General features: G+C 41.5%; 1 protein-coding gene across 1 annotated transcript in view; it reads right to left on the reverse strand.

Moving 5' to 3' along the window:
* LOC138597770 (peripheral-type benzodiazepine receptor-associated protein 1-like) overlaps nt 1–19,409 on the reverse strand; it is a 66,609-nt gene extending 47,200 nt beyond the window's left edge. The window contains exons 1-2 of the mRNA XM_069669276.1: nt 18,561–19,409; nt 12,359–12,577 (exon numbers count right to left, since the gene is read on the reverse strand). Of these exons, the coding sequence (XP_069525377.1) occupies nt 12,359–12,577; nt 18,561–19,409 (1,068 nt within the window). The remainder of the gene's footprint in view (nt 1–12,358; nt 12,578–18,560) is intronic.
* Between the last annotated feature and the right edge of the window lie 3,268 nt (nt 19,410–22,677).

Raw genomic sequence — 22,677 nt, forward strand, 5'->3', positions numbered from 1 at the left:
CTGTAAGAAAGGCAAACAGCAGATGTGATATTTTTGACACAATAGGGGACTTTAGTTACCCATCAGCAAAGATTTGAATGCATCATTAAACGTCCATGGATGGACTTAAATATTCATAAGGTCTCACAACCAGATTATCCTTTTGTCTGGGATCCACGGCGAGCTTTTGTACGGCGTATGGAAATGTCTACAGTCTGGTTTCACAGAAACACCATCATCAGCATTTTTAGCTGACAGCTAGAAATCCCCCACCATCAGCCTCCGAGGAGACGGCCAGACAAAGATACAGACATGCATGGAGGTACACACACACACACACACAAAAACACACTTCCATTGTTACCTGGACATGATATTTGAAGAGGCAGTATCAGACCTCCAATGTGAGACTGGTGTACACTACAGCATAATCAAAGTCCATATTCTATTACAACCGCAACCCACGCAGTAACAGGGTCTGCTACTGAAGCAGTACATTCAAAGAGCACTGAATACACCAACTGTAGATTGGGACTTAAAAAATATGGAAACCTTTATTAACGCTGGCAGAGCAGGTATCCAATGCTCCTCCACCACTCCAACAGAAGCAGCACTAGCTCACGTTTGGCTAGCTCTGGATGGAAAAAGGATAATGCACTGTTTCCTGCATACAAGAAAGCACAGGACTGAAGCATTAAAGGGTATTTAGGCAATACCATAATCACTGTTTTTACTGCTCCCGGAGGCTGCTTCTGTCAGACAGCCATGAGTATTTTAGAGCGTCTGGAGTTAGGTTATGATCATCTTACTTTTTCACTCTTACTTTTCAGAAAAATAATTCATCTTAAAAATGAAAAACCTGCTGGACTTCCATCGCTAGTGCTGCTCAGCAGATTTGCACGAAGCCTGCTGAATCTGGAAATTTGCCCTAATTAATCTGAGCCTTGTCTGCTCCAAGCAATAATGGAAGGGGAAATACCTCCTCCTCCTCCTCCTCCTCCTCCTCCTCCTCCTCCCATAGACCCAACCCTCAAACTCCACACGGTCAACAAATGACTCCTGAGCACTAATCACCAGCAGAGGTGAGTAACAGAACATGTAACCAGCAGACACTGGGAATTGCTGCCCATTAAAACTAATGGACTTCACAGTATCAGTGAGGCGGAACAATTTAGAGCCAAATCAATGACTCTTTATCTCCGTCTCCTACAACATCAGTGGTTTTTCTAATGAGGTTTGCTGAACTGCTCTGCTGTCACACATCCTCAAAAGAAGCTGAAGGATGCATCTGTTTTGTTCTTCAGTGAAAGAAAACACTTTGTAGTGTTGTTTTCCCCCTACGACCACCTACATGTTTCTGCTCCGCTGTGCACATGGATACACCTGTGCAAAGAATGCTCAGAAATGGAGGCTGCTATAGACACTGGTCTCAAACAAAGCAGAAAAACATCTCTTTAAAATCTACACACAAAGCTGTTTGTGGCCTGAGGTGTTCTATTAACAGCGGCTCTCTCCTCATACTCATATATAAGTCATGAAGAAGCCCTCTTAAGTGTCCTCTCAAATCCCCTCCTGTATTTATCACGACTCTTCTCCCCCAGGGTACCTGGCGGTGACAGATTAGGGGGTCTCTCTTGCAGCGTTGGAGAACAAAGAACCAACACGAGACACCCCTTTGCTCCCCTCAGGCGTCCAGCAAACTACCTATTCCACCTCTCAGAGATGCGTCCTGTTAGCGAGGCTGTGGAAAAATAACTTGCGGTGTCTGGAAATGCTTGTTAGAGCTTTTTTCCTTTCATATGTTTAGAAAATAAGATTTGCATATTTTTCAGAATGTGACCTTTAAATGGTAAAAAAAAAAAAAGGTTTACATCCAGAGATGGGATTGCCAAACATCAGAGTCATGTCGAGCTGTATTATGTTGCAACGGGCTACTTCTGCTAGTTAGTCGTGATTCTGTTTACAAAAGAAAAGCCGAGGGCTTGGTGATAAAACAACCTCAATAGGGTTGTGATAACATTTATGTTGATGATATTGATTAACTTTGAAGTATAGATACAGCTAGGTCTAGCAGCCTATCAAACAGAGGAAATAAACAACAGTAACGCCAAGTCCACGTCCATTGCATACCACGAAGCATCGCTTGAGTTACCAGCAAAGAAAGCGGATGAGGAAAAATATAATATAATCAAAGTGACTGAAGAAGTAAACTCCTGAGCATTAATCCTTCAAAGCTGATAAAATTGTTCACAAAACATCAGTTATATGGAGCGTTGGAGAGAAACTGATTTCTACTGTGAAGCTGCTTTATTTAGATTCTTTCAGCAACTTTCATCAACTTATTCATTTGATCTGAAGAGGAGGAAATGTCTGCTGATAAATCTGCTCCTGTTAAAATCTCTTGAAAGATGGAACACTGAAGGCATCCAAACCCCAAAACAAGCTTACTTCCAAGTAACAAGCTGAGCTAATGCTAGGCAAAGGTAGAAGCCCCATCACCAGATGTAATGTGTCTTCTAAACAGCAGCGGAAACACACTGATTTTTAACCCCAAACTGCCTTTTTTTCAGTGTTTTTAGAGTTCTGAATCTAGATTATAAAGACAAAATACAGCCTTATACTGTGTGACTTAATGTTTATTAACTAAAGTCTCTTCAGGCCTCCATCATGATCAAACTGGCAGGAATATCCAATCATATGTTGTGATAAATATTGATATATATTAAAGTAAAGATTTTTTTTGCCATATCTGCCAGGCGGGTGTGACATTAATTATGATACCACATCGTCTCAGCCTTCAGATCGTGTCTCTATTATGGCTTGCAGCTCATTTCTTACAAATCATTACAACACTTCCACACATACAGTAATTAAAATCTATACAGGCCTGGCTGCCTCATCATCTCACAGTCTGCACATAAAAATGCCATAATCCCCTGAGCCTCCGAGGTCTTAATAAGGTGTCAGACATGCAGAGAACATCTGGCTTTTTAAGAAGTCAAAAGATGAACAGAGGGAGGGGCCGCCACATTATTCCATTTAGTGCAGTGTCAGCAGAACACAGGCAGAGGGGAAACAGAAGAGTGGAGATGATTTGTTTCCCCCCCCGACCCTCCACTGAGTCAACCCGGAGAGCTGCGAAAGAAAATAACCCTTAATCTTGTCAGAGAAAATTCCATATGCATACGAGCCCCTCGACCCCCTCCTCCATCATACTAACAGCAACAATGTTATTTGTGGCCCAGCACAAGAGACACACTCTGAGAGTGTTTAACATTTAAAACCACATAAGTCATCATAAAGGGGAAAAGAGGCAGTATTCAGCTTCATTAAGTGGGAGGATGACATGTTCAAGTACATCCACATTGTGCCCACATGCTTCTTTGCACAACTCTGCTGTGCTTATGCATCACAATGGACTATTAAAGCACACATTTACTCATGGAGTGAATATTGTGCATTGCTCAAAACAAGTTTCAATTGGCATGACATGATGGGTAGAAAAGCAATCCAGAGGAGACATTCATCTGGCGTGCAGGTATGTTTGGCAGCCACAGAGCAGAGGACCAAACGTATTGTGACACAGAGATAACTGCCTTTGTTTGAGCTTTGATTAAAAAAAATCAAAGTGAGCAAATGACAAAAATGGACACACACTCCTCAGCCAATTTCATTCTACAGATTGGGCTGACATCCCAAAGCTACAAAGCACTCTGCCAGGAATGGAAGTGCATGAAATTAATTGAAAAATTCATCCAAAGAGGCCCGCATGGACCTTGCTGCCATCCTAGATGTTGCCAAAAATCCCTCCTCCTGCTTTGTCACTGTCATCACTGCAGCCAGCGTCTCATCACCAGAGCTGACTGATAAAGAGCCGGAAAATTCCCCCGGATGTTTCCTCTGCAGAGACATTATCTTAGTGAGCACCGGAAAGTCCCCTTCACCTATCACCAGTCAGGTGCTAACATGCTTGACCATTGGTATTTACAGAGGCATTTTAATGTCATACTAAATGACTGAGTGCTATCACACTTGTGTTAACTCAGTGGTTTATCTACTGACAAGTGCACAGCTTATTGATGGTTAAAGTATAGTCTCTCTGTTGGCGTCAGCAATGTTACAAAATAGTGACTGGACTTCATGTAAATAAATGTCTGTAAGCATCTATCTGTCTCTGAATGAGGTAACGCAATGGTGACTGAGCCTCTGGCCCACTGATGAAAGCCTTTGCATTCGCAGTATTACAGACTGGGTGTCTGTGGCGAAATTCATGGAAAAAATCTCAAGCGGCGCCCAGTTAGTGACGCTTTTTCCATCAGCCAGCAGTGGTTGGTCTGCCAGAGAGGGTAGGCGGAGCTAAGTGGCTGCTTTTCCACAAGAACCCAAAGGGGCTCTTTAGAGAACTGCAGCGACCACGATGTACACTAACTGACCACTTCATTAGGAACACCTGTACAATCTGATGCAGTTCAATCCAACATGGATTCTGCTTTATGAAGTTTAGTTTTTGTTGACAGTCTGAAGTGTGTAAATTCAATGATTATCACTGAGGCTGCAGTTAAAGGTGCTGTTGTACTGAACTACATTATACTGAGATGTGTCTCTAATTTTGTATTAATTTTAGCATTAGGAACACCTCTGAATACAAAGCAGCTTAGTGCAGCCCCACCACCAGTTATGAGTTTGACTCTGAAATCTCATTGGACTAACACCTCTGTGACAGCTTAGAGAAGAGCCTGAACATTACAGGCAACCTGACAGCAGATCTTCTGGCTGAGCTGGTGTTTTGGATTACAACAGATTTTTCAGGTGTATCTCATGAAGTGGCAGGTGGGTGTGGGTGTGATGTAAGATGTATTTAAAATGCTAATATGAAAAAAATGTTTAATGTTCCTGTTTTCAATGCGTTAGTTAACTGCCACAAACTGTCGAAACAAACGGAATGAAGTTCAAGTTTATGTTTGATTGTTAAGTTAACATTTAGGCAAAAGCAAAACAAAACCAGAGCCTACAAATACCGTCAGTGTCAGGAAGATGTGTTATTGCTCGTTCTAAACCCTGCTCAGGCCTTTTACCAGAAATGTTTTCCACTGGTCAGGGGAACAAAACATTTCAAAGAAGGTACATAATGGAAGAACGTTTTAAAAACCACTGTTGTGGTCTGAGGCTTTGACATAAGACAAATACTGTAAATTCAAGATATTCTTTTAATCTTGGGAAACAGGTTTGGAAATGTGTTTCCAGAAGGAAGGGCCATTAATAAAACACACACACACACACACACACACACACACACACACACACACACACACACACACACACACACACACACACACACACAGAGACACGTCCAGGACAACACAGCAGAAAATCAAGTGAGTCAATACATCTCTGACAGCACCATTCAAATGTCTAAACTCTGATACAGTTTCCCATCACAAACCCTTTTTACTACTCACATTCAATTAATGTACATCTGGTATCGAGGCACTCCACTAATGAAATGCCTAAATGACCTTTCCTGACATTCAGCAGTTCATCTAAATGAGTCTCCCTTTCCTCCTCCAGGCAAAAAGCATTTCCCATTGTGGGGATGGGGGGGGGGGGGGGGACAACACAGGTAATCATGGGTCTAATCTGGGCAGCGGTCTGGGAGCCGGACCAAATGATGCAGAAATGTCACAGACAGCAGAGAGTGCTCAGAGGATGCCAAGTACGAAGAAGTCTGGACGCATGCTGGTGAATGTAAATGTGAGGATGGAGTCTAAACAACAGTCTGTGTGGGGTCAGGTCTGAGCACACACAGGGTAACACTAACTATTTCCCACCATGTAACTACTATGTTGTTTATGTTTCACAGTGAATTAGGTGTCATAATTTAGGTTTATGAGAGTATTAGGAGGTGCAGCCATGACAGGAAAATGGGAAACAATAAATGTGCACTTAAACAGAACCCATTTGGTTAATAAAGGCGAGGGAGCAAACGTGTGGGATAGGGATCAGAAACAGATAACACAACTATGATAAAGTGAAATATTCGGGCTCCAGCCTCGTTCAACATATCTAAAAGATTTTCCTCTGATCTGGAGCTTCCAACTTCTCTTCTCATTTCAATCTTTGTCGCAGAAAATCTGTGCAACATTGAGCTAAGTCAATGCCTCAGGGTCTGCTTATGAACGGAATATATATACATCCTACATACAGTGCAGTGTACCCTTCCTAGCTCCACAGAGGCGAGTGGCTGCGACAGTGAAAGCAATGTCTTGACCCCTGCTCCCTAGAGAGAGTCTGCATCTCACTGCAGACAGACACACACACACAGACACATACACAGACAGACAGACAGAAATGTTGTGGCTGGTATCTGCTGAGAGACAAACACTCCAGAGATTCTCCTCTCACTGCTCCATTAATTATTCACAAGTCATTACATCGCCAGCCAGAAAAAACACTCATATATTATACACACACGTGCACACACACATACAAATAAGACCTTGAGGCAAAAACAGAGGTAGCAGCAACAGGGATAGATTTTACATGTTCATTTTATATGGATTGTTACATGAAAATGTCCCGAAAACATAATACTGTGACTATATAAGAACTTTAATGATTAGTTGATGTAATTAATTAATGTATCTGCAGACTCTTTCAAAGGATCAATTGTGAATCTCTCTGGTTGCAGCTTCTCGAATGTGCTGCTTCACTGTGTTTTATAACACTGTAAACTGAATATATTTGGGTTTGGGGCTGTTAATGAAACAAAACAAAACATCAAAAGCTTTCACCTCGAAAACTGAGGTTGATATTGGTTACATTTGATTATGTTTTATGGATTAATATAGATATTATGTGGCAGTCCTACTAGTTCAGCTCTACAGCAGCACAATGAAGAGGAGGAGACACAGAGACATGTTTGTATTCAACATGCCCCCTTCACATGAACACGCAACAGTTTTTTTGCATAATCAATAATCATTGCACTTCATGGTAAATAACATAATGCATCTGTTTTTCCTTTTTTTTTTAACTGCAACTCTGCAGCCAGTTTGGGGAATTATATATTTTGAGAGGGGCACAACAATGTCCCATAACAAAACTAAAGTACATTCTGGTTTAATCATCTGCAAAGGAATGAAGACATCCATCACAAGTAAGTGAATAGTTTTATTGAACGTGCTCATCATGGATACGAGGCTCATCATCTTGTAACTCAGGAGCAGAACGATGGATGACTCACATTTCAAAGACTCAAGCAAACTTATAGTAACATCAGGCCTCCTATGCAGACACACTGCTCCACTTTCAGTTCTCCCATAGGTCCAAAGTGGGACAGCTGTGACCTGTAGAGCTTCTGTCAGTTCGTAAAACACCCAACACTCTGCATGTAGCAACAGATCAGTACCATTACTGACCTTCAATGCAGCCTTTCACCCTTAGAAATCCAACTGCACCAGATATAGAGCGGCTGTGGAGAGGGTAAAACAGCTCTCCAAAATTGTTGAGCATGAGTTATGTCATGACATCCACAGCAGGGGGAAGCTCGTTGACAACAAGGTAACAAAAGCTATATTTACAGGCTGTAGAGCACGACTCATGCCAGACTGACTGACAAGTCCTCCTAGGTTTTTTTTTTACAAGGCAGGAAAGGCTGCGCTAACCGGATCAACCCATGCAGAGGTATTCCCTGTATGAAGAGAAGAGTCCCATGTGTAAACAGAATAGCTTCAGTGTTTTCTGAGAGCTGAAACTTACTTAACAGGGCTGTCAGTGTAACCAGATGTTAGTAAGATCAAGAATAACTGTATTCACTGACAGACTGGGCAGCGACAGAAGCTCAACTGTGCGTCAAAGGTAGCAAGACCCCAAAACAAAAGACCACTTTCAAAGCTTCATAATGACATGACCATACAGGGGCAATATGAATAAAACGTGTGGAGGCGGAGAAACAGGGTTTTGTTTCTATATCATCTCTCTGTAGCTCCATTTGTAGCTCCTTGTGTGTAAACCCAACAATCATTAGAGCAGCAGAACATATGGTATCCAGACAGGTGTTAAAGGGTTGGGATCACAGAGGACCACACAGTCAACAAGCTCATTAGCTTCCAGAGGCGCCAGGATTCTTTCTTCCACGAGGTAGAGAGACTGACACTGGCAACTGCTGTATGTCATATGCACTAACACACAGGTTTACACAGGTAATTCAGGTTTTCTATAGTGGCTCTAGATAACTACATACAGCTGCAGCAAGTGAACACTTTTGTACGTCTTCATCAAAGTATGTTGTTTCTGTCAGCAGGGGTCTCTCTATCAAATGAAAAAACAAAGATAAAGTTGGATGGTGTTAAGCAGCATGGGATCATGGGAATTGTTGTCTTCATTGTGAAACAGCCATAATAATTCTCTAATGATACGATTTAGGCCAAAACCATGTCCATGAATGGGATGATTTGGGAATGCTTGTCCTGTTTCATTGAGTCATGTTTACTCACATTGATGAAGTATTATTTCTGATTTAAATATCCAAAAGAAACGTGAGCGGACGTAAACAGTTTACAGAGTTCCTTCCTCATTTCTGTAAAGTCATCTGCTTTATCCTGTTTCCCTTGAGGGCGGGGGGCAAATGAAACACATTCTTAATGCAGAAATGTGACATTGTAGTGACTATCCAACCCAATGTTCCAACCTTCAGTTAGTCACCATGCGTAGGTGTATGAAAACAGGTTTTGACGCGTATCCAAATAATAAATGTCCAGATTGATATTGCCTTTGGGTGATGTTCCCGTTTATTGCAATGGTGGTACAGATGAGTGGTGATTACCAGTTGATGATGAATGTTTAATGCTCCAATGATGCTGTGATCCTGTGGTTATGTCTATGTGTTACGGTAAGAACCGTATGTTCCCTCCACCTACACCAACTAACTTCCATACACCTGTGACCTATAAACACATGACCTAGTCATGTGACCAATTACCCAACTCAAATACACACCCTAGTCGTCAAAGTAAATCATTATAACAACATATTCATCAAACTATTTACAACATAAGACAACCATAACACACACGCTCAAAATGGCTCCTACAGACATAGTATACACTTAAGTCTAGTTGTCATAAAACACCCTTTTCAACTATTATGGTAAGCATCAAAGATGTGCTGGGAATCAGAATTAAAAACCTGTCAAATCTGGCTGATGATGCTTTACAGTCGAGAGTTACTGTTACAAAGGAGAATGCTCTTCTTTCTGCAAAGCTTCATTCACATCATGTCCCAGTTAATATCCTGACAAAGCTTTACACTAATGATAAAAATGTTCATTACTTCATGTGATAGGGAGGTGTGAGGCTAAATATATATTACCAAGAAACACTTAGCTAATTAACAAAACCAAAACAGTCCTTCACCAGATTTATACGGAATACAATACATGTAACAACTTCCTGCTCTGTGGGCTCAGCCACACTGGATCATAGAGATCTGATGAGTAACATCACCTACACAGTTAAACCAGCGTTCTTTCTATATACTCCATTTATAACCCAAAGTATTCATATGGGAGTTTGCTGAGCTTGATACCATTTTCAGCTCCAGTCTCACCCACTTTCCTTCTGCCCTACAATACCTGCTCCTTACAGCAATGTTTAACCGTCACAAAGGAGATTCACTGTAGTCTCATTAAATGCAACCTGCAGTATAAACACACTTGCACACGGTCATCAGTCATGGGTGGAACTGGTGATAAGAAAAACAAAAGGACAATCATGGCACCCCCGCTATAAATAATGGTGTAATTATAAACAGTCTAAGAGTGACAGCCCCCTGCTGAAAGACTGCAGACCCCCACTGGCCAGAAATGGCCAAATAATCATTTCTAATGCATCACTTATTGCTCCCTCTCAGCTTCTGTGGCAAAGGATCTTCTCCCATGTTGTTGTTGACAGTTCATTAGGGGGTTTTACTACACTGTGATTGTGGTGATTGGGTAATGAAGTGGTGGGGGTGGGGGAGACAGAAGGAAACGTTGCACACAGATTACTACCTTAGTTAAATGATGAAATTCTGCCTCAATTAAGGATACATACAAACCGGTAAATAACGGAAAACAGGGCTGAGGGTTTGTCAAAATACTTATTATGGAAAATAGCTTAGTACTTTTGCAAGAAAAATATGGATATTAAAGTGATAATTAGGAAGATTTTCATGTAAATAAATGTTAAGTCTCCATCTATCGCCAAATGAGGTAGCACAATGGTGACTGAGCCTACGGTCCACTGTTGAAAGCCTTTACATTTACAGTGTTACGGACTCTGCAGCGACTTTCATGGAAAAAAATCACAAGGGGCGTCCAGTTAGTGGAGCGTTTTCCATCAGCCATCAGTGGTTGGTCTGCCAGAGAGGGTAGGCGGAGCTAAGCGGCTGCTTTTCCAGTCTCTGCAAGTGTTGCGAGTAAACAGTAATCTACTATGGCTGAACAAACAAAGAAAAGATGGATGACTACAGATACAACTTCAGAAATAAGTGAAAATCCAGAGAAAAAGAAACAAACTCGACGCTCAGATGAAGCAAACAGTCTGAAAAGGAAAGCGACCGTCAGCCAGGAAAATCAAGAGTTACAACCGGAGCCAACCATGGACGTCACACATGCAGCACTGTCTGGATATCTGGGAAGTGTGCTCCTGTAATGACTGTTTATCACCACAGGTGAAAGAGAACGATACTGAGGTCTTCGAGATTAGCACTTTACCTATTATTAGCCAAGTAATTAGCCAACACCAAAATTAGCTGAGAATAAACTTAATGTAATACCAAAACACTATGAATGAACCGTGTAGAGAAACACTTACAAGTACATGTTAAAGTATGAGTGGCTGTCAACATAGATACAGAATGAAGCTGCCTAATGTGTTGCTGTTCACAGTCTCGTATGATGATATGGCACTGCCTGTTAAACTAAAAGGGCACTATTTGCAACATTTAGACAGTATCTGCTCGCCTTGTTTAGACCAATTATAGTACTTACAATCAATGATTTAACTTTAAGTGTTAGGGTAACAGCACTCACAGCTGTGTGCACCAAAGTCGACTTATTTACTTCTTATTGGTACATTAAAGCAGTGGATCTCAAACATTTTCTGTCATGCCCCCTTTGGAGAAAGACAAAAACTTCCAGGCCCCAACAAAATTGTCACAAATGGGTTTAACTTTTATTGAAAGAAGGTCAATCGTGACCATTCTGTTCACTTTTCTCTGATGCTTTGCTGTGCAAAAAAAAAAAAATGTCAGTTGCTCCATCAGACTTTTTCAAAAAGAAATATAATAAAATGTGCAATAACTTTTTCAGAACAATAACAATAAAGTTCAATCTGTGCTCTGCTAAAACAGATTTTTGCTGCAGCTGTCAGACTTTCAGACATAAAACACAGACAGATCTCTCTGCATCTCCGACCATATTCACTGTAAATCCAAGAGCGAGACAAGCCTCATCATATTGTCTTGACTTCTTGGATTTTGGCGGTTGGTCAGCGTTAACGTCAGCCGACGTCGTCTTGTTGGTATCTGACGCGTCAGCTGTTTCGCCCCTGTAATATATTTGTCCATTGGCGATGCTGGACTTTTTCTCTGTGTGTGTCTGAATGTGAAATCTGTCATGGAAATCACCAGGGCAACGCGTTTGTGTAGTGTGCCACCCGAAAATGAGTCCGGGTTGTCCAACGTCAAAACATAGTTCCGCCTGCTACATTTTCCAAACGAAAAAAACCCCACACAGGAGCGGTGACGCGCCCCCCCCTGTCATGCCGCCGTGATGGTGCAAAGCAGAGATATTCTGTGTTCCTTGCACTGATGTCCCTCACTGTACAAGCCATATGAGCATCCATTAGTTACATGGAAATCTCATTGATTCCCCATTGATTTTCAATTGGCTACCATTAAGTGGATCTTCTGCTCACACTAACAGGATAAACAGAGGTGTGAAATTAGCGACAAGGTCACAACTGGTCTGCAGACTACCTTGCAACCCTCTGCTTCTATCACAGCAGCTTCAGCACTGTCCCAGAGTTGATGTCAAGAACATGTGCTGCACACAAGTTTAGTGTCAATGTTACTGTAATGCAACACAAGTTCCAACGACTTGCTTTCAGATGTCAAAGGGTAAAACTTACTCTGCAAATAACTTTAACTTTAGGATTTTTCTATGTAATGTTTCTATGAGCTATGAGGAACAAGACAGAAGTTATGTTATAGTTTGCAGTGTGAAGAAATTCATCAAAGCACAAAGATAATTTGACGCTAGAAGTACAAGATGCCCCTTGCGTGTCTCCAGGCCTCAAATCATCCAAAAAAGGAAAACACAGCAAAACTCCAAACTTACCTTGCGTAGCCCTTCTGCTTCAAAACCATTGAGGTTTGCATAAAGTGAGTGGTGTCTTTTTCCCAACAGTGATGTTGAAGTGATATTGGCCGTGGTTGGGACTGCCTTGTCTGAGAGCTCATGTTGCTTATTATCCTGCTCTTCAGACCTCCTCGACTCCTGCTGAGCGTCGGCCACCTCGCTGCTCTCCATCGCTGCGTTGGCCGGTGCAGGCTCGGGCTGCTCGGGCCGAGTGCACAGGTCATACATCACTCTGAGTCAAAGTCACACAGCGTGTATGGGATCAATATGATCAAATGGGGTGACCAGCCGAGGCCAAGCCATCGCAGGCTTTTCATTTGCTGGAAGAGAATAACAGGGATCAGCGGTGGCAGGTTGACTTCAAAATAATGAAGATGTCACTGTCCTCTCTGTCTCTGACAGTTCATAAGAAGGAGGGTTTTTTCACAGCAAGGACTGTGATAGCCGTGGTTGTCAGTAAGCCTCAAATGTGTAAACCCCTGTAAAGTTGGGGTTTAAGCTGACTTGTAAAGGTGTTTTTCAATGCCTTCAGTCTGTTATAGGATGGATCTGTGTAACATATAAACCCTGAGTACCTCCTTCTTCTCTGCGCTGTGACGTTTTCCAAAACGAGGACGACCAGCTCCAAAGGGATATTACAGATTTCCGGCCTTCGCTTATGAAGGAAATTCAGTGAAAGTCATCGTCCTGGGAGCATTCTTGAACAAACTGTGGTTTACATTTCAGATTCAGAGTCCAACTCGCTGCACTAACATAGCCTGCTTCTTCATGCCTTACCGCTCTGTCGTCTGAGGGGGGTTGTCATAGGTACTTGTCCAGAAGCGAGAAAAGATAAACCAGCCTCTTCTTTTCGCTTAAACGGCGCAGGCAGGCCCAACTGAAACTGCAAACAAGACGAGACGTGCGATGTAGAGAAAAACAACACAGCGATCTAACTAACAGGTCTCCACTTCAGTCCCCGCTCTCTCAGTGAGCCTGATATGTGGGTGGCATGTTGACTCCTCAGCCGCGAGTCTGTCCCCATTGATGCTGCTGTGTCAAAAAGCATTTCATCCGGATTCAATGAGACTCGACAGGCAGCTTAATCCCGTCTCGGTTACAGCGCCATAAAGGTGAAGAAAGAGGACGAAGGGAAAAATGTGTGTGTGTAAGACGGCGAGTGTCACTGGGAGGAGGGGGTAGGGAGGACTGCTTCCCCTCGTCCTATCACAAAAAGGCAGGCTTTGAGACGGGGCCCAATCATTACCACGACTAGGGCTCGTTTCCATGGAGATGACGCTGGAATGATGTTGCCTGCCTATTGATTGTTGAAGAGGCAGCACACAGACTGCAACACAGGGGAGGCTGCAGGAGGCAGGCAGGGGAACAAGTGTGTCCAGTCCAGACTCATTCTGGTGTTTTACTGCAGTTTTATACTAAAGCAACAAATGAGCAGTCTGACAAGGTGATGAATGTTGCAGTAATTCATCCCCTCGAAAAACACTGCAGCTGTAGTTTTGCTGCTACAAAAGACAAACTTCATCACAAGTCAATGCAGGTTTACAAATTAACTTGACATGTAGCCTAACTCCAGCTAATTGTGTATTAAATGAGCACAGCAGCTTCATAAATCCCCTTAACAAGCAGTGGTCTGCATCCTGGAGGTTCAGAAAGTTATTTGGGATAATGTTTGGTTAAAATCTTGCTCAAACTGAAACACACTGGAACATTCTAGCTGGGAAAAAAAATATTTTAATACACTAATATTAGGGTAAAAGTCGCCTGTTTTACGACAGGCATGTATACAACACAAATAAAATAATAACAGCATTATATCATGTTAGTGCCTCTTGATTAGCTTCCCCATCACCATAAGTACTTCTGAGTTTGTGACTAGGAAAAACAAGAGGTGTCTTTTAAAGAAACCTAGACTTCAATCTAAAGGGATCGAGAACAGGAACCCTTTGGTTTCAGCCTGTGCACAGGATCATTAGTTAAGCAGTTAAATCATTACATAGAAGACTTAAACTGACAAACTCGAAGATTTCAGTTTTGTTCTCATGAGCGCCCCATAATATATACCGATATACGGTAATTGCGGGAGCACACTTCCCAATGTAACCAGACGTCCACGGTTGGCTCCATTTGTAACTGTCGATTTTCCTGGCTGACGGTCGCTTTCCTTTTCAGACTTTTTGCTTCATCTGAGCGTCGAGTTTGTTTCTTTTTCTTTGGATTTTCACTTCTTGTTGAAGTTGTATCTGTAGTCATCCATCTTTTCTTTGTTTGTTCAGCCATAGTAGATTACTGTTTACTCGCAACACTTGCAGAGAGCGGAAAAGCAGCCGGTTAGCTCCGCCTACCCTCTCTGGCAGACCAACCACTGCTGGCTGATGGAAAACGCGTCACTAACTGGGCGCCGCCACAGACACCCAGTCCATAATTATACTATATACTGCAAATGCAAAGGCTTTCATCAGTGGGCCATAGGCTCAGTCAGCATTGTGTTGCCTCATTCAGAGAGAGAGACTTACAGACATTTATTTAAATGAAAATCTTTGAGATTATTACTTTAAGGTGCATTTTGAAGGAGCAACAGCAGGGAGTAAAGTACAATAGTCTACAGGCTGCTGCTATCCATCTAGTCTAATCATTAAGAAGATATCATACACATTTTAAGGGTGAATGTTTCCTGCGTTTGAAGAGATGTATATTTTGTCATATCATAATTTAAACCTGAACTCATTTTAAGTACCAATCAAAACAGTGATTTTCTTTCTTTTATATGATGTACATCTCACTGGATGAGACTCATGTTCATGTAAGGTTACGTGAGGCTGTAGCTGAATAAATGCAACTGGAAAAACACTAAACACTGATCTATAGTGGAACTGACAAAAGTAACTGTATTTAATGTGGATCGGTCATGTTATGGCCCATAGCCAAAACACTTAATAAGGTCAGCATGGGGGCAGAAAACGATCAGGCGCATGGGATCAGTGCATCCCTAATGGCACGTTGAAAAAAGTTAAACAATAATCAACTCGAGCGGCAAACAGCCAGTCGTGTTCACAAGAGCGGCAGCAGCCCTCTCGCCTTGCAGGGGCATGTCTGCTGTCATGTTTACATGGGAAGAAATGGAGGGAGAATCTGCAACCACTAGCTATTACGAATGGGATTATAACTGTTCACATAATAGGACACAGTATATACCATGAGTAAACGTATCTGTAAGCCATTGTGAGCCTCCTGCAACTGAAGGAAAGGCTGTCTCATCTAGCTATTCTATTTACAAACAGAAATATATGTAATGGTACTATTACATTATCGAAATATAAAACTACAGATACCATGTTTTAAGGATGTACTCTTGCACACTGCGATTATAAATAGCTATATTGTCTGTCAAAATAAGTCAAATGTAGTAGAATAGTGTTTCAGTGATCCATCTCAGGTATCCCTCCAAACACCTCTTTTCCAGCCTTAACTCACACACAGAAGGTCAGATGTATTTTTAATACTTTGTGACCTCTTTGTTGCAGTCACAAAGCGTGCTTTAGAGTGCAGCTGCTTTGATGAAGTGCACCAGTCTACCTGCTGTTCCTTCAAAGGTCACAGCACTCAGAGCTGTGCGCTGCAAAGTTAAAAAACAGACAGTTTCCCTTATTTTCTTTCATGATACCAAAGTGATATCTATTTTCCTTCCTTTCTATTAGGGTTGGTGTAAGACAATATTAATGCACTGGAGTATCGGGATATTATGTTTGTGTTTTACCTATAATTATACTTTGGCCTATTTCTCAAAAACACTGTATTGATTGTTTACATGCAGAGATTTTACTTTATTTTTTACAGATATAGGTCATCTTTTTGTGCATACTATATTGTGTTTTGTTCTTTATATATCACATTTATTCTAAAATTGGATTAATATTAAAAACTGGCAATATATTGCTTTGCTTACGGAATTGCAATATATTTGCGATATACTGAATCCTAACCCGTGTATCGTGATGTGATCGTATCGTCAGATTCTTGCATACACAGCACTACTGTCTATAATATATAGGCTATATAAAATGCACAGGAAGGCGTGGTCAATATAAACACTCTCCCTTGTTACACAGAAGCCTAGACCAGACAAATCAAGCTCATGCCACAGAAAAGAGACACTAACTTTGCCCTGAACTACATTTCAAAGCTGCGGTCTATTCCTTTATTAATTACAGTGTGCTCACAAGACCAGGGCTTTACTAGCCTGAAGTCTGAAACCAACCCCGAGGTGAACTCCACCAAACACTATTTTCATTCTGCTCGAGCTCCTTTGGTAATATAAATGTAATCCCTGATCCAGAACAACAAAAAAACCAAACAAGCACACATCACCACCGCCACCAGCAACTGTTCTTATCACGTGACAGTTAATGCAGAAAATCTCACTGAGCATACAACAAAGGGAAGCTTCCAGGCAGCATCATGTAACGAAGCGTTTACTCGTCAGGTCAGTGGTACTGACTTCCTATCACAGAGACATATTTTGACAAAGTCTCCCTGTCATCCTGTCATGAGACTGAAGATCAAAACAAATATGTCACAAATGTGTTGTCTAAAAAGGGTTTCACACTTGGCAATGGGATGTTTGTGTCTAAAACTAAACAACAGAGATTAACATGACTGACATCAGATGGGTTTGGAGTCTAATTTAAAAAAAAAAAATGTTGCTCAATAATAAAGATGCCTTACAGACGCAGGGCTGTGCAAGAAATATGCAACAACTATGAGGTGTGGCAAGCTGGCACTGCTGTTCAGACAGATGATGCTTTGATTAATTATTCAATCTCCTTATATAAAAACAGGATCCAAAATTAAAGAGACGGAAGCACACTGACCCACTTCTGCCACTCCAACGAGAGGCATAAACAGATCCACCGACACCCACACGTGCAAACACCCGCCTCTGCAAACACCCCGCTCTGTTAATACCCTGCACAGCTCTCCTTTTCTGACAGCTGGATTTAACAGGTATTTTACACCAAACCACACCAGTCTTATTAAATGTTTTAAAAACATTCAAACTAAAGAGGCTGAAACATGAGCTTGTGTTTGTTGATCTAAAATGTAGTCCTTTTCCAAATGCTACAAAAAAAAGATAAAGAAAATACATAAATACTTTCCATCTTACTGTTGCTGGTTACACATAATTATGCTGCCTTGAAATAATTCCACACACTAGGCTCAGCTCAACAGACACACTGTCTTCACTTGATTGAGGCTAAGCTGAAATAATAAGACAGAACTGTGACAGCCTAAACTGTCCATTGATTTTATTGTAGTTTTCATTGCCTGCTGTGTTTTTAATATATTCTAATGCTTTTCTTTGCCTTATCCCATTAGCACATGTGATGTGATGTAATGTGATCACAACAACTCCTGGTACAGGCCAATATCTATTGATTAAAAGCTGGTCATTGATTTGCTATGGATATGATGTACACTTTGCTATGTTCTGTGATGCTTCATACATTTCAAGATAAGAGGTTTGGATTTGTAATCATTTGATGATTTGATGAACATAAAAGCGTGCTACAATAAAAAAAACTCATGTTCTTGTTTTAACTAAATTGTCATGTTTACTCAATAGATTTCACTTGTAGTATATATAGAGTTACATCTTAATGCTTATAACCAGGGATGCACGATATGACGATATTGTCCAACCGTTTTTGCCAATTTCTCTACCGATATATTAGGCACATGTTTTGTCCACCTAATAGCAAAGAACATCAGTTCTCCCCTGTAGTGGATTTGATATCACTTCTACTCTTATTGTAGTGGCCCATGGCGCAGATACCTTGCACCCGTCTTCATGCGTGACATATCTGCCGATGCCAATATGTAATTTTTAGGTCATAATCTGCATACCACTCTGGCTCCATCTACTTAACACTTAATGTGAACACTGCAAACCGATCTAGGCACTTCCTCTTTTCATGTGACAAAACAATTAGAGGAAGGAGAGTTGTTTTTCCTATGAATCTTCCTTAAGTAAATGTAAGATCTCAGGGCTTCATATTCTGTATGAAGCAAGGCCATCAGAGTCTGTCAGTGCACTCGGGTGCAGTTTCTAAATTAAGAGGAAATGCAAGCAATAAGTATTTCATTTAGAAGCCATGTGTGGAATTCAAAACATGAAAAAGCTTACCTCCATGTTTCTGACCATGCATTTGGAGGGTGGTGACCCGTGTGACCCAGTGGACTCAGAGCAGCAGGGGGGCTGGTCGTCCCAGCCTGCATGGGGAGTGTCGGTAGGGTGACAAATTTTCAGAGAGCTGCTCCAACAGGTGTCCACGACTGCCACGGTGGTGCAGGGGTCAGCTGCACTGACGGCACCCACTGAGGTCTGCCTTTGCTGATCTTGCTTGGATTTCTTCTTCTGTGATTTGAAGGCTCTCTGGGAGGTCTGCTGCAGGGCCCTGGAGCAGGGCAGGTGAGGCTTTGTCTGAGAGGAGGTGATGCTGTCTGACGTAGTTGTTTTTCTGGGGTGTCCTGCTCTTTTCCTCCCCTTTAACAGTCTTCCATGGGCCTCTAGCAGGTGGCAGAGGAAGAGGGCCTTTTCTAGCTCAAATTCCTGCCTGTGAGGCAGTTTATTATCTGCCTGCTCACCATTTATCTTCTCATACAGCGTCAGCAGCAACTGCTCCAGCTTTGCATACGTTTCTCCACTGTACAAACAAAAAGCCTCCTTCCCTGTGGACTCTCTGTATTGTCCGCTGTCTTTAATGTTCACCTCCTTAGCCAGCAGACACCAGTGCCTGTCCTTTTGGCACCCTCGCCGTGCAGTCAGCTCCTTCACGGCCCTCTGCTGTTCCCTTTCTGCCTCTTCCCGCAGGTGCCTAAGCTCCACACAGAGAAGTCCACGGGCCCGCTGTGTTCGGCCCTTCTCTGTCTGCAATTCAGCTCTTAGCCTCTCTATCTCTCCTCCATAGTCCGTCTGGCCCTGGCACACATTTTTGGACGACAGTGCCAGAGGGTTATCCCTGTCTTTCCTCATGATGCCAAAGTCACAGCACAACATGCAAAGAATGGTGAGAGGTATTCATTTCTAAACAAGGGCCATGCATCACAACTGAGAGGATGTGCAGGTGGATGATGGGTGGTTATCAGACATGCAGCATGCAATTATCAGACCAGGTCACTGGAAAGATGAGACAGCAGAGGATGGGAGAAAGATTGGAGAAATGGTTAGTTGTTTTTAAAATGTTTAGATGTAGTTACACAGAATGCAGTGCTTCCAGGAGAGCATGACCGATATATTGGCTGCCTGAAACTATCGGCCGATATGAGTCTATCACAGATATTACGGAGCTTTGTAAAGGATGATGTTTGGGATGCTTTGGAAATGTTTACATCATATAGTTTGTCCAGCTCCAACTCCATAGCTTACAATAAACTCAGCACTGTCTTCAGCCCTCCAATCAGTATTTGTATTGAAAAAAAAACATTGATCTGGCTCTAGTTTGCAGCATGTTGAAAGCAGAGGTGATGGTTACAGTATTGATGCTTTCAGTTAGAGGGAGGAGTCAGGAAATAAAAGAGGAGATGCACCCCAAAAAGTTTTAGAAAGCAAGCACAAAAACAAAACAATGAAAACTTGTAACTTATTTTAGGTGAAAAATGGAGAATTAGGCTGTAGAAATCATCTTCGTGCGGTAAGAAGCAGTGATTTATGTGGCAAAGGCGACTTAAGCTTTGTTTGGTCCAAAAGTGGATAATTCAATAGTGTTACTTTTTGGTTGAATACCGTAAAATAATTGCAGGTTATTTATTTATGCCTGATAATTTGGAGTTTCCTCTATCTAAACCTGGCTTAATGAACACATATCTAACTTACAAACCTTTTTAAACAGGTAAGAGCATAAAAACAAACTGTCAATTCTCAATGTCCTCAGTTGATAAGATTAATGCAGCTTATGTTTAGGAGCACTCAGCTGAGGTGGCAACAAGTGAACTGCTGAACTTCCAATTAAAAGCACAAACAGCGATGCAGTTAGCTATCTATACTGTAGCCAATTTTACCCATCACCTGCTCGACATAGCGGTCCCATATGGGCGCTGGGACACGGGTCATATTACAGAGGATGGGGTCTCTGGTTTATGGCTAATTAACTAGCCTAAATTCGCCAACTATTATATGATAGAGTAGCTACTGCTAATGTAAGTAGCGCTCTTTAATAACGCGAATAAGAGTCTGTAGCATCTAAGAGCTGTAGGTCCTGACTACTAGCTGTTAACCGTTACATACCAACGTTGTGTTAGCGACTTTTAGCTAACCGTTAACCGTTAAGTTTTCAAGCAACAACTTCTACAACTCACCTCTCAGCGGACTCAACTCTTAAGCATTTAACTTTTCAGCAATGAAGTAATTCTCTATTAAACAAAGTCATATGGTCGACATTTAGATTAGCTGTCAAGCGACACTGAGACTGGTTATGGTAATTGTTTTAGGTCCACAGAGCCACGCACGACGGGTTTGTTTATCTGTCAGGCACCAGTGTCACATTCACAGTCCCTGTCCAGCGTCACTCTGCTGGCCCGGTCAGGAACAGTGATGCGTTCAGGTGCGCTCAGATCTCGCATATTACACACATGCTGTAATACTGTGCGTCCCCTACTAGAAAAAAAAAAAAAACGCACACATTTTTTCATGTTACATTTTGAGAATCAATTGCCATGGGGTTTCACTGCCTTGAAAATCAAAACGAGAATGTGTATTGTACTTTAATCAGTATGTAATCTCTCGGGATTTATTGTATAAATAATTCCTTCTGATTTTGTTTTCCAGTGCTACAAAAATTACAAGTAAATTTAAGTTAAGTTAACTTCCTCCTTTGTTGTTTACATTTGCAGATTTATGGAGTTGTTAATGCGGCTTATTTGTTATTTAATTATTTTTGCAGTAAACCCGACAATCCCTGAAGGCAACATGAACACTGTATAATCGTCCTGTGTGAGAAGAACGACCACTAGTGGCGAAAGGCTGCTAGTGCTGAGCTGTTAGAGTTTGTAAATTGCCTGGATATGTTACCCTAATCAGAGCGTTTTTATGCATCATTTACTTTACAATACATTGTTTATGTTTGTTTAATTGTTAGACAGATTTGCTGCATTGTATGCATTTTTCATGATAAATGTATGCAAGAGAGAAAAAACATTTTGTGAAAGTGCTTGAACATGCACTTAATGAAAAAATACAATGATTAATCGAAGTATCTGATTTTATTGAATCAGTGTTCAGTTATACCTCCAGCAGGACCGCAGAAGTCTTTATTTTTTGATACAGCAAGAGAAGCACAGGTGTAAATAATAATTTGCCATGTAAAAAGGGCCTCTTCTGTTGACTCAAATTTCCCTGTAAATATAAACACTAAAACTGAAATGCAATGTCAGGTGTCTGCACAGTGTTTCATGACAGAGGAATACCAGCATGTGTTTCATAGCATTGATAAAATGTCCCTTGCGCCACAGTTTTGGATAACTGGCAAACAGGACGGAAGAAAGCAAGCAGCAGACACTAATAACAGCAGGCTTGGATGAAAGTAAGTTTGACTAAATCTAAGTTCAAAGTGAAGTTTGTGGAGAATACTGGCAGGAAACAGGATGTGAAAAACATCAGAAGGGAGGAAACAGGATTATGAAGCTGTGTTGTTAACTAGAAAGAGGAAAAAAGTTCAGGGTCTAACGGCAGACAGGTGGGGAAGCTAAGTGGCTAATGGGGAGCAGCTAAGGACAAACAGGACATGCAGAGGGAGAGAAAGCCTGAAGGTGGCAGTAGAGAAACAGTGCTTTTATCACCATGACAGCTTGTTCTTCAATAGGCCTGATTTCTCATCACTTATATTACCTCATCAGATGGATGAGGGCTAAATACCATCTCTGATTTCTTATTAATGAGATAATAGGGAATGATTTATGCTTGTTATTTATGCTTCTTACATTCTGATCACAGTTATATTTTACAGCTTTATATGCTACATTTTACAATATGCATTTAATCTAAAATGTTATTTCTTCTACTACAATCCCAATGTTCTTTCTCATTGTGTTGTGCATGTGAGGATATCATCAGCAGGAATGTGCTGTTTAATACGATTATTTGGCAAAGTCAGTGATACTGAAATGCATAAATCCTCAGAGGTATGTACATACCTTTTCAATATCATGTTGCCACAGCTAAAGAGGCAGAGTGTACCATGTCTGACCACTAGGTGGCATTCATAAAAGCAAAGAATAACCAAGTATTTATACGCTTTATTTTAGTC

Source organism: Semicossyphus pulcher, unplaced genomic scaffold (assembly GCF_022749685.1).
Source record: "Semicossyphus pulcher isolate SPU_LCO1_2020_fin unplaced genomic scaffold, fSemPul1.0.p SCAF_10, whole genome shotgun sequence".
Lineage (NCBI taxonomy): Eukaryota > Metazoa > Chordata > Actinopteri > Labriformes > Labridae > Semicossyphus > Semicossyphus pulcher.